At 41.9% G+C, this 17,657-nt stretch overlaps 3 protein-coding genes across 4 annotated transcripts in view; 2 read left to right on the top strand and 1 right to left on the bottom strand.

The window, feature by feature from the left end:
* FBXW5 (F-box and WD repeat domain containing 5) overlaps positions 1–17,623 on the bottom strand; it is a 40,165-nt gene extending 22,542 nt beyond the window's left edge. Inside the window, exons 1-3 of the mRNA XM_060757296.2 lie at positions 17,609–17,623; positions 13,914–13,991; positions 6,936–7,073 (exon numbers count right to left, since the gene is read on the bottom strand). The gene's annotated coding sequence lies outside the window, so the exon portion shown is untranslated. The remainder of the gene's footprint in view (positions 1–6,935; positions 7,074–13,913; positions 13,992–17,608) is intronic.
* On the top strand, positions 71–6,930 carry LOC132763636 (epididymal secretory protein 4-like). Its single transcript, XM_060757302.2, has 7 exons — positions 71–134; positions 2,627–2,777; positions 2,881–3,002; positions 3,141–3,247; positions 4,764–4,856; positions 4,966–5,067; positions 6,682–6,930. The coding sequence occupies exons 2-7, from the start codon at positions 2,664–2,666 to the stop codon at positions 6,720–6,722; spliced, it is 579 nt and encodes a 192-aa protein (XP_060613285.2). The 5' UTR covers positions 71–134; positions 2,627–2,663; the 3' UTR covers positions 6,723–6,930.
* On the top strand, positions 9,241–17,220 carry LCN15 (lipocalin 15). Of its 2 annotated transcripts, none has more exons than XM_060757303.2 (7): positions 9,241–9,318; positions 9,980–10,085; positions 12,364–12,488; positions 13,905–13,975; positions 14,217–14,321; positions 15,823–15,924; positions 16,949–17,220. In XM_060757303.2, exons 2-7 carry the CDS (start codon positions 9,996–9,998, stop codon positions 16,990–16,992), a joined length of 537 nt encoding a protein of 178 aa, XP_060613286.2. In that variant the 5' UTR covers positions 9,241–9,318; positions 9,980–9,995; the 3' UTR covers positions 16,993–17,220. The 2 variants fall into 2 exon arrangements, with proteins under 2 accessions (XP_060613286.2, XP_067328001.1); XM_067471900.1 differs by having other exon boundaries at positions 9,250–9,310.
* Positions 17,624–17,657: the final 34 nt, after the last annotated feature.

The following is a 17,657-nucleotide window of genomic DNA, read 5'->3' as shown; positions in this document are numbered from 1 at the left end:
AGGGGCCAGGAGGCGGGGCCAGAAGGGAGTGCCAGCTGCTGATTGGCCGGAGGAGGAGAATGGAATGGCTCCAAGGAGAGTGGAAGGTTCTCGGCAGTTGCACAGAATAGCCATCCGGAGCGGAAGGCAGAGAGGTGCCTCTGGGGTCAGGGGTCTGGGAATAATAATAATAATAGTATAATGACACAATAATGATATAGTATAATAATAAAAATAAATATAATATTAAGTCATAATATATAACTAAATATAATAATAATAATTTTACACCACCGACAAGGCCCTCTCTCTCGTTCCCACCAACTGCGCTCGAGACGGTGGTGGGACTGAGAGGAGGATCCCTCCTGATGACCTCAAGTCTCAGGTGGGTTCATAGGAAGAGCTGCGGTCCTTCAAGTAGGTTGGGCCCAAACCATTTAGGGCTTTATAGTCCAAAGCCAGCACCTTGAATTGCACCTGGAAACAAACTAGGAGCCAGTGTAGCTACTTAAGGAGTGGAGTAGTCCTTTCCCTGTATCTAGCTGCTGACCTTTGTACCAGTTTAAGTTTCCGAACAGTCTTCTGGGGCAGCCCCACATAGAGTGCATTACAGTAGTCTAGTCTGAATGTGACTATGATGTGTACCACCATAGCCAGATTGGGAGTATCAAGGTATGGATGCTGCTAGCTGTGAGAAGGCCTTCCCAGCCACCGCCGACACCTGAGCCTCCAGGGTCAGCGCTGAGTCCAGGACGACCCCCAGACTGCTGACCTGCGCCATTGGGGGAATGTGACCCATTCACTCTTCAGGAACTGAGTAGTATTTTTCCCTATATGATGCTCCCGTAAGCAGTCTAGCCACTGACCTTTAAATCAGTTGAAGTTTTTCTGAACAGTCTTCTAGGGCAGCCCCACATAGAGCATATTACTGTAGTCTAACCTGGATGTGATTAAAGCGTGTACTACCATGGGTTTCCAAGGTATAGGTGCAGCTGGCACACAAGCTTTAACTGTGCAAAGAATGCCCTCCTGGCCACAAGTCAGGAGGACACTGCATCTTCAGAGGGAGTCTGACCCCTTCCATCCAGCACAGGCTGCAGCCCAATGCCCCAATCAGCCCTACAACTGACCAGAAGGATGTCCATTTTGTCTGGATTCAGTTTCAATTTGTTCACCCAGTCCATCACAGTTGACAGGCACTGGTTCAGGGGGAGGACAGCATCTTTGGCATCAGGTGGAAACGTGTGATAGAGTTGGGTATCATCTGCATATAGGTGTCACCGAACTCCAAAACTCCGGATGATCTCTCCCAATGGTTTCATATAGATGTTAAAACAACATGGGGGACAGTACTGAACCCTGCAGGACCCAAAAGGACTAAGGTCATGGGTTCAAGCAGGAGTCCCCTAGTACCACATTCTAGACCCTCCCCTCCAGGAAGGACTGGAACCACTGTAAGTCCAATTTGAGTGAGGCAGTCCAGAAGGATACCATAGTTGATGGTATTGAAAGCCAAGGAGTGGTCAAAGGGAACCAGAAAGGATGTTGGATGAGCTATGATTGATGATTTCAACGTAGATCATCCAACAAGGCGACCAACGTTGTCTCAGTCTGAAAACAGACTGGGACGGATCTAGGAATAATATAACAATATAATGTAATAATAAAAACAAATGATATAACAATAAGGTAATAGTGTAATAATGCAGTCATGCCGGCCACATGACCTTGGAGGTGTCTATGGGCAACGCCGGCTCTTCGGCTTAGAAATGGAGATGAGCACCAATCCCCCAGTCAGACACGACTGCTGCTAAAGGCGGCGGATCAAGAGAACTGAGGGCCTTAGCCCCGCCTACGGGCTATATATACTCAAAGGGGAGTGGGTGGGGCCAAGGGCAGGGGAAAAATGTCTTTTTATCTTTCTAGAAGGATCCGAGGCTGGTTTGCGCAGACGCAGGAATAACCCATATGTGCAATTCACAGTTGACCACGACAGGGAATAATAAAAACAAATGATATAACAATAAGGTAATAGTGTAATAATGCAGTCATGACGGCCACTTGACCTTGGAGGTGTCTATGGGCAACGCCGGCTCTTCGGCTTAGAAATGGAGATGAGCACCAACCCCCAGAGTTGGACATGACTGGATTTAATGTCAGGGGAAAACCTTTAATAATACGATATTAAATAGCATAATAATAAAGGTAAAGGTTTCCCCTTGACATTAAGTCTAGTCGTGTCAGACTCTTGGGTGTGGTGCTCATCTCTATGCCTAAGCCAAAGAGCCGACGTTGTCCATAGACACCTCCAAGGTCATGTGGCCAGCATGATTGGATGGCACGCTCTTACCTTCCCACATTTGCATGTTTTCGAACTGCTAAATTGGCAGAAGCTGGGACTAACGGCAGGAGCTCACTCTGCTCCCCGGATTCAAACCACCAACCTTTTGGTCAGCAAATTCAGCAGCTTATTATTATACTGGAGCCCCTGGTGGCACAGTATATAGTAAAATAATAATAATATAATGATAATATTAATAAGAGCTATAACCACAAGAGCAATAATAATAATACTGGGACTTCTGAGGAATTGACTTGAATAATGCAAAGACTGCTCCCTCCTCTCTCTATCTGTCTGTGCCAATAGTGGGACCGGACTCTTGTGGGCCTGATGCCTTGAGGAGATGGGGCTGGGCCTGGGCCCCTTGCTCTCCTTCGTCTTCTTCCTTGGGGGTCTCCCTTTGCTCTGCCCCTCGGCCGAGGACATCCCTGTGATGCAGAACCTGGACGTCAAGAAGGTGGGCTTCCTGCAGGCCACCAACAGAAAGGGGTTCCTGGGTGCCAATCCCTCTTTGGAGCACGTCAATGCAAGGCTCTCCTTTTCTGTCCTTTCCTTCCTAGCTTGTTGGGAAATGGTATCCCATCGTTTCAGCCAAAAGCGAAGCCATGCCGAGGCCGTTCCACGCATTTACCCTTGAAGCCAAGGACGATGGATCAGCCGTCCTCAAAGTGGAAATCCCAAAGTGAGTTATGTCATATATTATTGTCATTATTATTATTATTATTATTATTATTATTATTATTATTACATTTTTATGTTACGGTTGTGCTATTATGGCTTTTGCACTCATTTACTATTATTATTATGCTATTTCCCCCAGATTTGGATCCTGCCGGATCAAAAAGTACCCGCTGGAGACTGAAAGCCCCGGTGTTTTCAACATGGAGGGTAACACAACGGGAGATGCAACGGGAGTGCAGCAAAAGGGTATCAATGAATAGGGCTATGGACCTTGGCAAACTATGTCTCCCAGGACTCCCGGGCATCAAAGCCAAACTGCCTCTGTCCCAGAGTGAAGACTGTGGGCCCTGGGAAACGATAGCTTCCAGGGTCCTATAAGCATGGAGCCCATGGTGGTTCATATGTGGTCAAGTTGCTTCTGTTCCATAGAAAAGTCGACAAACCTTAGGAGACTACATCTCCCAGGGCCCCACGGAAACTATGTCTCCCAGGGTCCCACTGAAACTATGTCTCCCATGGTCTCATGGAAACTACAACTCCCAGGATCCCATTGAAGCTATGTCTCTCAGGGCCCCATAGAAACTACATCTCCCAGGTTCACATGGAAACTATGTCTCCCAGCGTCCCATAGAAACGATGTTTCCCATGGTCCCATAGAAATTATGTCTCCCAGGGTCCCATAGAAGCGACATCTCCCAGGGTCACATAGAAGCGACATCTCCCAGGTCACATAGAAGCTATGTCTCCCAGGGTCACATTGAAACTATGTCTCCCAGCGTCCCATAGAAACTATGTTTCCCCTGGTCCCATAGAAATTATGTCTCCCAGGGTCCCATAGAAGCGACATCTCCCAGGGTCACATAGAAGCTATGTCTCCCAGCACCCTATAGAAACTATATATCCCAGGGTCCGATTGAAACTTTGTCTCCCAGGGTCCCATGGAAACTATGTCTCCCAGCGTCCCATAGAAGCTACATCTCCCAGGGTCACATAGAAGCTATGTCTCCCAGAATCCCATAGAAACTATATATCCCAGGGTCCCGTTGAAGCTATGTCTCCCAGAATCCCATAGAAACTATATCTCCCAGGGTCCCATGGAAACAATGTCTCCCAGGGTCCCATAGAAACTATATCTCCCAGGGTCCCATGGGAACAATGTCTCCCAGGGTCCCATAGAAACTTCATCTTCTAGGGTCGTTTTGAGCTGAAGAAACCCTTGGCTGTTGTTGGGAGCAGTTCTGCAGCGTCCTGAAGCTGAAGTTTGTTTATGGCAAGACAAGGACATTCTACTGACAACTAAGTAGATAGACAGACTGTATATTATTTTGCTACATGTCTGCATATTGTTGTTGAAAGAGGAAGACTCACCGGAGATATTGTTTTGTTGTATATTGGTGAGAACAATTCTTCTGTTTTGCTTTGTGTTTTTTGATCTACAGTGAATAGAACTATATTTTTGTTTCTATTTAAAGCAACAAATTCATGTGTATTTTTTTAGGGTTTTTTTATCACACTTAGAGTAAATGGGGCTGAGACATTTTGCGGGCTACTAACGCTACTCTGACAATGGAAACTATGTCTCACAGGATCCCATAGAAACTGCAACTCCCAGAGCCCCATAGAAACTACAACTCCCAGTGTCCCACAGAAACTAAAGCTCCCAGAGACAAGGATCCCAGTGCAATGAGGTTTGTGGGCCTTGGGGTGCTACATTTCCCCCAGGGCCCCATTGCTGTTCTCCTCCTCTCCTTTCTCCCTACAGACAAGTCCTCTATCCGGGTCCTGGACACTGACTACAACTCCTACCTGATCAGCGAGTTCCTGAGTGGCTCCACCATCTTCCTCTGCCTCTACGGTGGGACCCTCCCCTCCCCAAAAGGGGAGACCCCTTCCCTCTCTCCTTCCTTCCCTCCATGGCTTCCATGGGGTCCTCACTGGGGGTCTCTCTCTCTCTCTCTCTGTAGCCACAGAGAAGGACGTGCAGGCTAACGTGCTGAAGAAGTTCGTGACCCTCGTGGAGAAGATGAACATGAACCCCGAGAAGCTCTTCTTCAGACACGAAATTGGTGAGATCAATAGAGGCCTCCCATGGACTTTTATGATCAATCGACCTGTTAGTATTGTGATCAATAGACCTATCACTTTCATGAGCAATAAACCTATTGGTTTTATTATCAATAGACCTATCAGTTTTAATAGCCTTTCATGATCAATAGACCTATTGGTTTCATGATCAACAGACCTATCGGTTTCATGATCAATAGACCTATTGATTTCATGACCAATAGATCTATCACTTTTGTGATCAATAAACCTTATCGGTTTTATTATCAATAGACCAATCCGATTTATGATTAATAGACTTTTGTGATCAATAGACCTGTTGGTTTCGTGATCAACAGAGCTATCAGTTTCATGATCAACAGACCTATTGGTTTCGTGATCAATAGACCTATCACTTTAATGCTCAATAGTCCTATCGGGTTTGTGATCAATGGACCTATCAGTTTTATTATTAATACACCTATCGGTTTTGTGATCAATAGGTCTATCGATTTTGTGATCAATAGACCTATCAATTTCATGATAAATAGATCTATCACTTTCATGATCAATAAAACTATTGGTTTTGTGATCAATAGACCTATCACTTTAATGCTCAATACTCCTATCGGGTTTGTGATCAATGGACCTATCAGTTTTATTATTAATACACCTATCGGTTTCGTGATCAATAGGTCAATTGGTTTTGTGATCAATAGACCTATCACTTTAATGATCAATAGTCCTATTGGGTTTGTGATCAACGGACCTATCAGTTTTATTATTAATACACCTATCGGTTTCGTGATCAATAGACCTATTAGTTTCTTATTGGTTCCCTTGCTAAAAGACTTATTGGTTTTCTGACCAATTATTTCACCAATTGTCTTGCTAATAGGCCTAATGGATTTCCTACAAATGCTTTTATTGATTTTCTTCCCAATAGACTTACTGATTTCATTGTCTGTAGACCTATTGGTTCTCTTAAAAATTGATTTATTAGTTGTCTTAACAATAAACATATTTGTTTTCTTAAAAATAGACTTATTGGTTTTCTTACCTATGGACCTATTGGTTTTCCTACTAATTCTTTTATTGATTGTCTTTCTAATTATTGATTTCCTTAATAGACCTAATTTGATTGATTTTGCCAAGAGACAAATTGATTGTCTTACGAAAAGATTTATTAGTTTTTGTAGGAATTATTTTGATTTTCTTATCAATAGACCTATTGATTTTCTCATAAATTATCGTAGTAATTTCCTTGTCAATAGACCTATTGATTTAACAACAAATGATTTTATTGGTTTTTCTGACTAATGATCTTATTAATTTTCTTTCTAATGATCTTATTGATTTCCTTGCCAAGAGTCAAATTGATTTCCTTGCCAAAAGATGTGTTAGTTTCCTTAGGAATTATTTTATTGATTTTCTTATCAATAGCTTATATTGATTTTTTTTTACAAATGGCTGTATTGATTTCCTTGCAAATTGACCTATTGATTTAAAGACGAATTATCTTATTGATTTCCTTGCCAATAGACCAGTTGGTTTCCTACTGATTTCTTTTCTAATAATTGTATTGATTTCCTTGCCAATAGACTTATTGATCCTTGCGAACCTCTTTCCCTTTGCAGATCTTTGCTCCGTTAAGAAGAGAAAGGAGGAGAGCAAGTGAAAGGCAGTGCAAATCTTGGATCCATGGTCCTTCCCTTCCCTTTTTTGCAGCAGGATCCCATTGTGTTCCACCTTCCTTTTGCAGGGAAGAAGGGACTGCAACGCCCTTGGAGCCTTGCCTTTTGCAGAGGCTTCTTTCCAGCTCCCGGGACTCTTTCCTCGTCCGTTTATTTATTATTCCGTTTCAATAAAGGCACAGTTTAAAAAGACCCACCTGGAATGGCTTTCTGGCATGTTGCCTTCTGCAGAATGTAGGGCAGTTGAGGCTCCTGGCCACAAAAAAGGGATCTCAGGAGGCCATAGTGTGATGAGCCGAGAGTGTGGTGCGGCAGTGGAAAAGACCCATCCGATTCTAGAGGGAATCCAGAGTAGAGAGTTAAGATGGAGGGAATTGACAGTCCAGCTGTCCTGCTTTGGTCAAAACTCACCTAGAATCATCTTGTATATTATTATTATTATTATTATTATTATTATTATTATTATTATTACACAACAAGATGAGTGCACAGCAAATAAGATCACTCTGCTGGCTTTTGTATTAAAATGGGACTAATAATAATAATAATAATAATAATAATTATTATTATTATTATTATTTGGGATGATAATAAAAGTGGGCCTAAGAATGAATAATCTGGGATAATAGTAATTATTATAATAATAATTTGGGATAATAATAAAAGTGGAAATAATAATAAAAAGGAATAAAACTAGGACTAATAATAATCATGCGGGATAATAATAATTATAATAATTAACTGGGATAATAATAAAGGTGGGAATAATAATAATAATAATGGTTATTGTTGTTACTATTTGAACCACAACAAGATGAGTCCACAGTAGACACTCTGCTGGCTGTTGTATTGGATCACACGTCGGACACTTCCCAAGTGTCTAGGACTGTGTGATGAATTGGTGAATAATGCATGCAGATCCAAGTTGGGTGGCCTTTTACAGCTGACAGGTAGTGATTTTGTCAGCAGCTATTGTTTTTAAGTGCAGGCCAAGGTCTTCAGGTACTGCACCAAGTGTGCTGATCACCCCTGGGACCACCACCACCATCATTATTATTACTAGCCATCCCTTGCTACACGTTGCTGTGGCCCAGTGTGTGTATATGTGTTTTATGTAGGTATATATGTGTATTTGTGTATATGTGTATATATGTGTTTGTGTGTATATGTGGTTCTGCATATGCGTTGTAATGTATTTTTTGTCTTTTTAAGTGCCTTCTGTTGTGTTTTTCAGTGTTTTTATGAGTGATGGTCACTCGCTGGCCTGATAGGTGTATTGTGTCCAAATTTGGTGTCAATTTGTCCAGTGGTTTTTGAGTTATGTCTATCCCACAAATAAACATTACATTTTTATTTATATAGATTAGCAGCATAATGACCTTTAGTCAAACCTTAACCTAGAATAACAGTGTTAAAATAATAATAATAATAATAATAATAATAATAATAATAATAATAATGTTATTTATAATATTATCATCATCATCACCACTGGGTTGTTGTGAGCTTTCCGGACTGTCTGACCATGTTCCAGCAGCATTCTCGCCTGACGTTTCGTCTACATCTATGGCAGGCATCCTCAGAGGTCTGTTGGAAACTAGGCAAGGGAGGTTTATATACCTGTGGAATGATGTCCAGGGTGGGAGAAAGAACTCCTGTCTGTTGGAGGCAAGTGTGAGTGTTGCAAATTGGTTACCTTGATTCGCATTGAATGGCCTTGCAGCTCCAAAGCATGGCTGCGTCCTGCTTGGGGGAGTCTACGTAGGGATCAGCATCATAAGCTTTAGTAAAAAAAAATCACCTGGAATAACAGTGATATTAGAATTATTATTATATTATATATATTATATTATATAATAATAATAATAATAATAATAATAATTATTATTATTATTATTTTACTATTATCAGCATCATAAGCTGTACTCAAACCTCACCTGGAATAACAGTGTTATTATAATTTTTTTATCATTATTCTCTATTATTATTATACAATACTTATTATTATATTATTACTGTCCAATATTATTATAGTATTCTATTATTATTATTATTATTATTATTAGTAGTAGTAGTAGTAGTAGTAGTAGTAGTTAAGAGTGTGATGCAGCAGCTCGAAACACCAAGGCGATTCTAATAGGACTTTTGCTTTGGTCAGACCTCAACTGGAATCACGCTAATTGCAAATGTTATGTAATAATTATTATATTTGTAATTATATCTTCATGATTATGATTGCAACTCTGGAGAGATGTGCAGGAACTGCTGGCTCTGCAGCCTTCCAGCTGAAAGAAAGGTTGGATCCTTGCTTCCTTCCTCAACATCCCATCCATATTCAGTTTGTGCTAAATAAGAGTCCCATTAGGAAGAAAGGCGCCCGCCTTGACTTGACCTGCTTGCAAAATGGGACAAGCCTCTCACCCTTTGACCACCTGAGCCAATGAGGAGCCTCCCTGGGGCCCTCAGGAAGGCCCTGATTGGCAGGCCTCGCCTTGGCCCCGCCCCTCCAAGCTTGCCCTAGGATTTAAAGCCAGAAGGGAGTAGGAGGCCCATAGAAGGCCAAGGAAGGCAGGTAAGCAGGTAAGCAGGTAAGCCCTTAAAGGGACAGCGCCCACATTGAACATCCCTCCCCTTCTTTTGCATTATAATTATAATTATATTATAATGGTAAGAACAATATAAAATGAACAATTATATTATAATATATTATAACAATATATTATAAAATGAAAGCCATCATCTTTATATTGCTACAATTATTAAATTATTTTTATAATATTGTAATACTATAATGCGGACTGCTTTGGAAGGAGAGGGGAATCTTCACAGAAGCTGGATGGGCCTCTGTTGGGACAGTTTTGGTTGTGGATGGGGCCAGGCTAGATGTCCTTTGTGGGTCCTCTTCCAATGGCATGATTCTGATTCCATTGAATATCCATGCTGTTTAGTCCCTTCTTGGCCATGGGGAACTATGACTCCCAGTCCGATAAACCCACTCCCTCTTTGAACCTCTGCTTTGAGTGGGAAGGAAGACTGTTCTGTTCTGCTCCCTTTGGACTATAAAGCCATTATCCTCCCATGCATGCTCTCTTTGGGTTTGTTATTATTGTTGTTATTATTTCCAGCCTCTGTTCATTGGGTTGAACAAGGAGAACCCATTAAGACGTATACACAGTGCCCTGCAAAGTCACCCACTGAGACATCCTCCTCTCTTCCTTTTCCTTCCCTTTTGGGGCTTCAGGGTCCCATCGTCCACAATGGCGCTGCTGGTCCTGGGCTTCATCCTCCCTGGAGCGGCCCAGATGCCCTCTGGGATCCCCATCCAGCCGGGCTTCGACTACAAGAAGGTGAGTGGGGCCTGTCCCTTTATGGCTGGGGAGGGAAAGTCGGTGGGAGGACCCCTATGGGGGGGGGGCACACTTTCTCAACCTCGAGGCAAAGTCAAACCAAGGAACCCCCAGGAAAAGCTATCTCCATCCATCTCTCCTTTCATTTATGTATTAGCTATATATGATCTATCTTTCTGTCTATCTAGCGATCCATACATTATCATCTCTCTCTCTCTCTCTCATTTATTATTTCTATCCATCTATCATCTATATCTCATCTATCATATATTTATAATCTCTATGTCTTCCTATCCATCCATCCATCATCTCTCTCATTATCTATCTATATGTCTGTCTGTCAATCATATATTTATAATCTCTATCTATCTGTCCATCCATTCATCCATCCATCATATCTCTCTCATATATCTATTATATATTTATAATTTCTATCCATCCACCCATCATCAATCAATCAATCAATCAATCAATCAATCAATCAGTCTGTCTGTCTGTCAATCATATATTTATAATCTCTATCTATCCGTCCATCCATCCATTCATTCATCCATCATCTCTCCCTCATTTATCTCTTATATATTTATAATCTCCATCCATCAATCCATCATTCTGTCTGTCTGTCTGTCTATCTATCTATCTATCTATCTATCTATCTATCTAGCTATCATATATGTATTTATAATCTCTATCTGTCTGTCTATATCTATCCATCCATCATCTTGCTCTCATCTATCATCAATCAATCAATTATATATTTATAATCTCTATCCATCTTTCTGCTTATCTATCTATCTTTCTATATTTCTATCCATCCATCATCTCTTTCATCTATTGTCTATCTATCAATTATATATTTATAATCTCGATCCGTCTATCTATCTACCTACTACCTACCCATCCATCCATCCATCCATCCATCCATCCATCATCTCTTTCATCTATATCAATCATATATTTATAATCTCGATCCATCTATCCATCCATCCATCCATCCTCATTCTCTCATCTGTCTGTCTGTCTGTCTATCTACCTACCTACCTACCTATCCATCCATCATCATTCCCTCATCTCTCATCTATCGTCTCTCTCACTCTCTTATCTCTCTATCGTATATTTATAATCTCTCTATCTTTCCATCCATCCATCCATCCATCCACCCACCCATCATCTATCTATCTATCTATCTATCTATCTATCTATCTATCTATCTATCTATCTATCTATCTAATCTGTCCATCTGTTTATCTATCTATCTACCCATCCATCCATCCATATCTATATCATATATTTATAATTTCTATTTGTTTTCTATCTATTCATCCATCAATCACCATTCTCTCATCTATCGTCGATTTACCTATCTATCTCTTATCTCTCTATCGTATATTTATCATCTCTATATCTTTCTATCCATCCATCATCTCGCTTTCTCATTCATCTATCTATCTCATCTATCTATCTGTCTATCTAATCTGTCCATCTGTTTATCTATCTACCCATCCATCGTCTCTCTCATTCATCTATCTATCTAATCTGTCCATCTGTTTATCTATCTATCTACCCATCCATCCATCTCTAATGTCAGGGCAGGCCAAGGGAGGGAAGCCATGCAGCCGAGGCTCATTGTGATGAATCTGCAGGGATGCTGACTTGGGAGGCGCCTGGCGCCACTCCAGAGATCTGCCACTCGGCACAATCATCATTCCTGCATTTCTCCCACTTTAAAGAGAATTTATCTTGCATTTTCAAGGCAGGCAGGAAGGCCCTGCTCGACCCGTTCAGCCAGCCCTGGGTCCAGGCCTGGGGAGGCCTCCTCTTCTCCATGGAAGGAGGGAAAAGAAAAGGAATCAATGTAGGCTGACACTTGGGAGCTGTCGTTTCCCCAAGGTCTTTTTTGGGCACTTTCTGTCCCAAGAGAGCTGGGGATTTGCCAAACTAAGCTGTGCAGAAAGCGCTGCCAAAGGGCCCGCAGGCTCTTTGTTACACTGACATTATGGAAAGGATCCTGGGATGTGTAGCTTAAGCTGGAGACCTTGGGAAACTACAATTCCCAGGGTTTCCCAGCTCATGAAAGGGGGACATTGAGACTGAGGCATGAAAGGGACTCCCAGGATTTGTAGTACAGCCCTTGCAGGGAAGATGGGGCTCAAGGCCTTGGGAAATGACAACTCCCAGGATCCTATGGTGTGTCCCACTCTAGAATGAGCCTTGGACCCTGTCCTTTGTGGAACTGCAGGGTGGCTTTCAATGGGGTCTTCCCCCTTTGCCTCCGCAGCTGGAGGGGCTATGGCAGCGGCTGGCCCTTGTGGCCCAAGGGCAAGAGCCCATCATCCTGGGCCCTGAGATCCAGGTTTTCCCTTTGCGCAAAGGAGACCTCTCCGTTGGGAGGAACATCGTGGTGTAAGTACAGGGGAATGGGAGGGAGGGAGGGAGGGGAAGAAAGGAAGGGGAAAAGAAAGAAAGACAGAGAGAGAGAGAGAGAGAGGGAAGAATAGAATATAATAACTTCATTATCATTGTATACCGTGCAATGAAATTAAATGCCTCCCCTGATCACATTGTGTATGTGCAAATTACAAAACAAGGACTCATCCTTCCACTTTCTAATCGATATTGCACAACCCCTAATCCCCGTGGCATTAGGGGAGGGAGGAGGGAATGAAGGGAGGGAGGAAAAGAGGGAGGAAGGGGAAAAAGAAAGAAAAGGAGGGAGGGAGAGAGGAAGAAAGGAAGGGATGGATGGATGAAAGGAGGAAGAAAGGAAGGGAAGAAGGAAGGAAAGAAGAAGAAAAGGAAGGAGGGAGGGACGGGATGGAGGAAGGAGAGAAGGATGGAGGAAGGGATGGAGGAAGAAAGGAAGGATGGAGGGAAAGAAGGGATGGAGAGCGGAAGAAAGGAAAAAAGGAAGGAAAAAAGGAAGGAGGGACTGAAGGGATGGAAGAAGGCAGGAAGAAAGGAAGGAGGAAAGGAAGGGATGGAGGAAGGGATAGAGGAAGAAAGGAGGGAAGGGAGGAAGGAGAGAAGCAAACAATGGAGGGAGGGAGGGAGGAGGGAGCAAGGGGAAAAGGAAAAAACGGGAGGAAGGAGGGAGAGAGGGAAAAGAAGGAGGAATGGAGAGAGGAAGAAGGAAGGAAAGGTGGGAAGGAAAGAAGGGAGGGAGGAGAAAAAAATTGAGGATGGAATAAAGGGAGGGAGGGATGGAAGAAGGTAATGGAGGGAGGAAGGAGAAAACAAAGGGAGGAAGGAAAGAAGGGAGAAGAAAATGGAAGGGAGTTTGAATTATTTATAAACTAGCCGTCCCCTGCCATGCGTTGCTGTGGCCCTGTGTGTTTTGTGTGCATATATATGTGTGTATATATAATTTGTGTATATGTGTATTTATGTGGTTATGCACATGCGTTGTAATATATATATGGCTTTTAAAGTCTCCTTCGATGTGTTTTCCACTGTTTTTATGAGTGATGATCACTCGTCGTCCTGATAGGTGTATTGTGTCCAAATTTGGTGTTAATTCGTCCAGTGGTTTTTGAGTTATGTTAATCCCACAAATGAACATTACATTTATATTTATATAGAAGTAAATATGTTATAATATATATATATATCCAATACAATAATGACAATTATAATATATGTTATATATTATTATAAAATATGTTAATATTAATATGTCATCGAATAATATGTAATGATAATAATACACAACAATGCGCAGAAATGGAACCTGTGTGTGTATGTGTAAGCGTTCAATTATTGTTCTATACTGTACTTTGACACCTGGAATTTATAGTTTCTCAAGCCCTTTCCCACTTGCAGGAGGCTCACCTGCCGCTTCATCGATTTCCGATATCGAAACACTGGTCGTTCCGGAGTATTCAATGTCTTCCGTGAGTATCCGCCACCCTGGTTAATCAAGAATGATTAAAATAAAATTTAAATATATGCTGATATTATAGGAAGCTGGCCTTCTAAATGCGAAGTGTATTGGGAAACATTAAAGGGATCCTGAAAAGCCATCTAGTCCGACCCCTAGATAGTGTTAGGAAGCATTAAAGGGGTCCCAAGCCCATCTAGCCCGACCCAACGGACCTCAAGGCTTTGAAATAACACTGTTTATGTGCCATTCAGATACCAATGGGGACCTGAGCACCGTCCATGTGGTGGATACCGACTACAGCGACTACCTGGTGCTCCATACAGAGACGGCCGGCGAATGCTCTCTATCCCTCTATGGTGAGTGGTAATACAGGGAAGGAGACACACCCCCACCTAAATTGTTTCCTCTAAAAGAGGACCCTCAAGAGAGGAACCTTTTGACCCCGTGGGACCCTCAAAGCACATCCAGTCTGACCGGGGGGGGGGGGGTTAATCGAGGAAATACCAGCTGTTAGGAATTGTGGGAGTAGAAGTCCAAAACACCTGGAGGGCCAAAGTTTGCCCATGCCTGGTCTAATAATAATAATAATAATAATAATAATAATAATAATTCCTTTTCCTAAAGATATTGATTTATCATATCAGGAGTGAACCAATGATACTGTTGTAATGTTTTGTTTTATTTTTAAACCCCACAAAGTTAAAAAACTTGGCATTATATTAAATGTCCTTTGACCAGAAGCTGGCCACTTGGGAGTGCTCTGGTGTTGCTGTAAGAAGGTCCTCCATTGTGCATGTGGCAGGGCTCAGGTTGCATTGCAATAGGTGGTCTGTGGTTTGCTCTTCTCCACATTCGCATGTCATTGACTCTACTTTGTGGCCCCATTTCATAAGGTTGGCTCTGCATCTCGTGGTGCCAGAGTGCAGTCTGTTCAGCACCTTCCAGGTCACTCAGTCTTCTGTGTGCCCAGGAAGGAGTCTCTCACTTGGTATCAGCCATGGATTGAGGTTCCGGGTTTTAGCCTGCCACTCTTGAACTCTTGTTTGCTGAGGTGTTTCTGCAAGTATTGCTGAAGATCTTAGAAAGCTGTTTCTTGATTTAAGACGTTGGCATGCTGGCTGATATCCGAACAGAAGATGGGCCGGAGATGTCACTGCCTTGGCCCTTTCAATATTGGCTGCTACTTCCCAAAGGATATCAGGTGGTGTGATATTGGCTAAACAGTGTAATTTCTCCAGTGGTGTTATGCATAGACATCTTGTGACAATGTGACATCTCTCATTAAGAGCCGCATCCACTGTTTTAGCATAGTGAGATGTATTTGACACTGGACATGCATAGTCAGCAGTAGAGTAGCAAAGCAGAAGGGCAGGTATCTTCACTGTGCCCAGGATGTGCCAGTCAGCTTTTGTATATTATTTCTAGTGCCAACTTTTTGCTTTATATTCAAACAGTGCTTCTTGTAAGTCAGAGCATGGTCCAGGGTAACTCCCAAATATCTTGGTATGCTGTAATGCTCCAGAGCTCGAGATGCTTGTCTGTTCTTCAGTCTGCATTTTAGATGGCTTACGAATCTGCTGATTTTTCCTGTAATAGGCAGAAAGCGCGCCTAAAGCTCAACCATCTCAAAGCTACCAGCTTGGGCAGTGAGGGCACGATCGTCAGCATAGATGAAACTCTCTGTCCCTTCCGGCAGTGGCTGATCATTTGTGTAAATGTTAAACATTGATGGAGCGAGCACGCTCCCTTGAGGCAGGCCATTCTTCTATTCCTAAATATGATGATAATGATTCCTCCTTTATCTAAAGATTATTATTATTATTATTATTATTATTATTATTATTAATTTTTCCAAAGCCAGGGGAACAGAAATGTCGGACCGGATGAAGAAGAAATTTGAGGATTACGTCCGTTCTTTGGGATTCTCTAAAGCGGATATCAAGTACCAAGGGAAAGATGGTAAGAGATACATAAATACATAAAAATATGTTGGAAACAACAACAACCATCACTCCCTGCATTTAGAAAGTTAGCAGATCAGGGAGGAAGTGGCTTCATGCTTCATCCTTTATGGTAGGAATTTAATGTTTTAATCTCATGAGATTTTTTTGCCTGGAAAAGCAAATCCTTACCAATTATTTATTGTACTGATCAATTGATTGGTTTTAGAACTCACTACCTGGAAAAATTAGACAAGCTCCCACCTTAGTAGCCTTCAAGAAAAATTTGAAATCTTGGCTCTTCCAATGTGCCTTTGGAGAGTGACTATTTATCCCTTTCTATTTGTTCCATCTACAGCTTTGCCCTTATGGTGCACTTTCCCCCGTCCTAAACTGAAAGCCTTTTTGGGCTCCTCTCAATTACACTTTTTCTATTCCTACGTCATTCAGGGTTTTATCATTTTACCGTGTCCATTTGGCCTGCCCATTGTGTTCGATTTTTTATTATGCCAATTTGCTTTATTTATTTTATTTTTCTACTGTATGCATTTTATTCTGATGTAATTTTTTGTTGTCTGCATTATGTATTTTATTTTGCTGTACTGTGTCTTTGGGCTTGGCCTCATGTTAGCCACCCTGAGTCCCCTTCGGGGAGATTGTGGCGGGGTATAAATAAAGATTATTACATAAAGGTAAAGGTTTTCCCCTGACATTAAGTCTAGTCCGACTCTGGGGTGTGGTGCTCATCTCCATTTCTAAGCCGAAGAGCTGGCATTGTCTGTAGACACCTCCAAGGTAATGTGGTCTGTATGACTGCATGGAGCACCGTTACCTTCCCGCTGGAGCGGTACCTATTGATCTACTCACATTTGCATGTTTTCGAACTGCTAGGTTGGCAGAAGCTGGGGCTGACAGCGGGAACTCACGCCGCTCCCCGGATTTGAACCTGCGAGTTCAGCAGCTCAGCGCTTTAAGCCACTGCGCCACCTGGGGCTCCAAAAGATTATTATTATTATTTCTCCCTTTTCCTTTTTCCTCCACAGATCAATGCCCTCTTTCTCAGCCTACTTTGGAAAACCATCCATGATAAAGCAAGGAGTTGTTTTACATCCAGAAGAAATATCTAGAGACGCAATGCATAGAATGAAAGCAAAAGATGAAATTGGGATCATTGGGGGGGTATCTGCACTGCAAAACTGATGCAGTTTGTCACCACTTTTAACTCTTTCTTTTCCGAATTCCCGTATCATTTATATTTTCCCCACAATTAAAGCAAAAATAATTAGGACGAAAATGTAATTAAAATTTGCAATGAAGCAGAAAAAATTATATACAAATAAAAATACATAAATAATAATAATAAAATACATATTATTATGATGTTTCAGGAAAAGTACTTTATGGAAAACTACAAATCCCAGCATCTCCAGTATTCCTTTTTCCCAAGGTTATCTTTGTAACTTTTAATATATACTGCAAATAATGAACTGCATCCTTTTTTGGGGGGGATTTCAGGCCAAGTTTGGGGAGAAATAAAAACCTTTTGGATTTAATCCTGGTCTAGTGTGTTCTTCTTCACTTCTGTTGCTACCTGCCTGCATTTGGGACTGGGAATATATGGAATATTTGCATATCTTTGCATATGCATAATAAGACCCCTGAAAGAAGAGGCCCCAGGCTCAACATTTCAGCCTTTCCCTTACCCGGAAGTGAGACTTGGAACTTGGAGGTCACGTGGCCAAGCTGCAAACC

Source organism: Anolis sagrei, chromosome 11, assembly GCF_037176765.1.
Source record: "Anolis sagrei isolate rAnoSag1 chromosome 11, rAnoSag1.mat, whole genome shotgun sequence".
Taxonomy (NCBI): domain Eukaryota; kingdom Metazoa; phylum Chordata; class Lepidosauria; order Squamata; family Dactyloidae; genus Anolis; species Anolis sagrei.
Note: the sequence above shows the minus strand (reverse complement) of the source record. Positions and strands in the feature narration are given on the sequence as shown.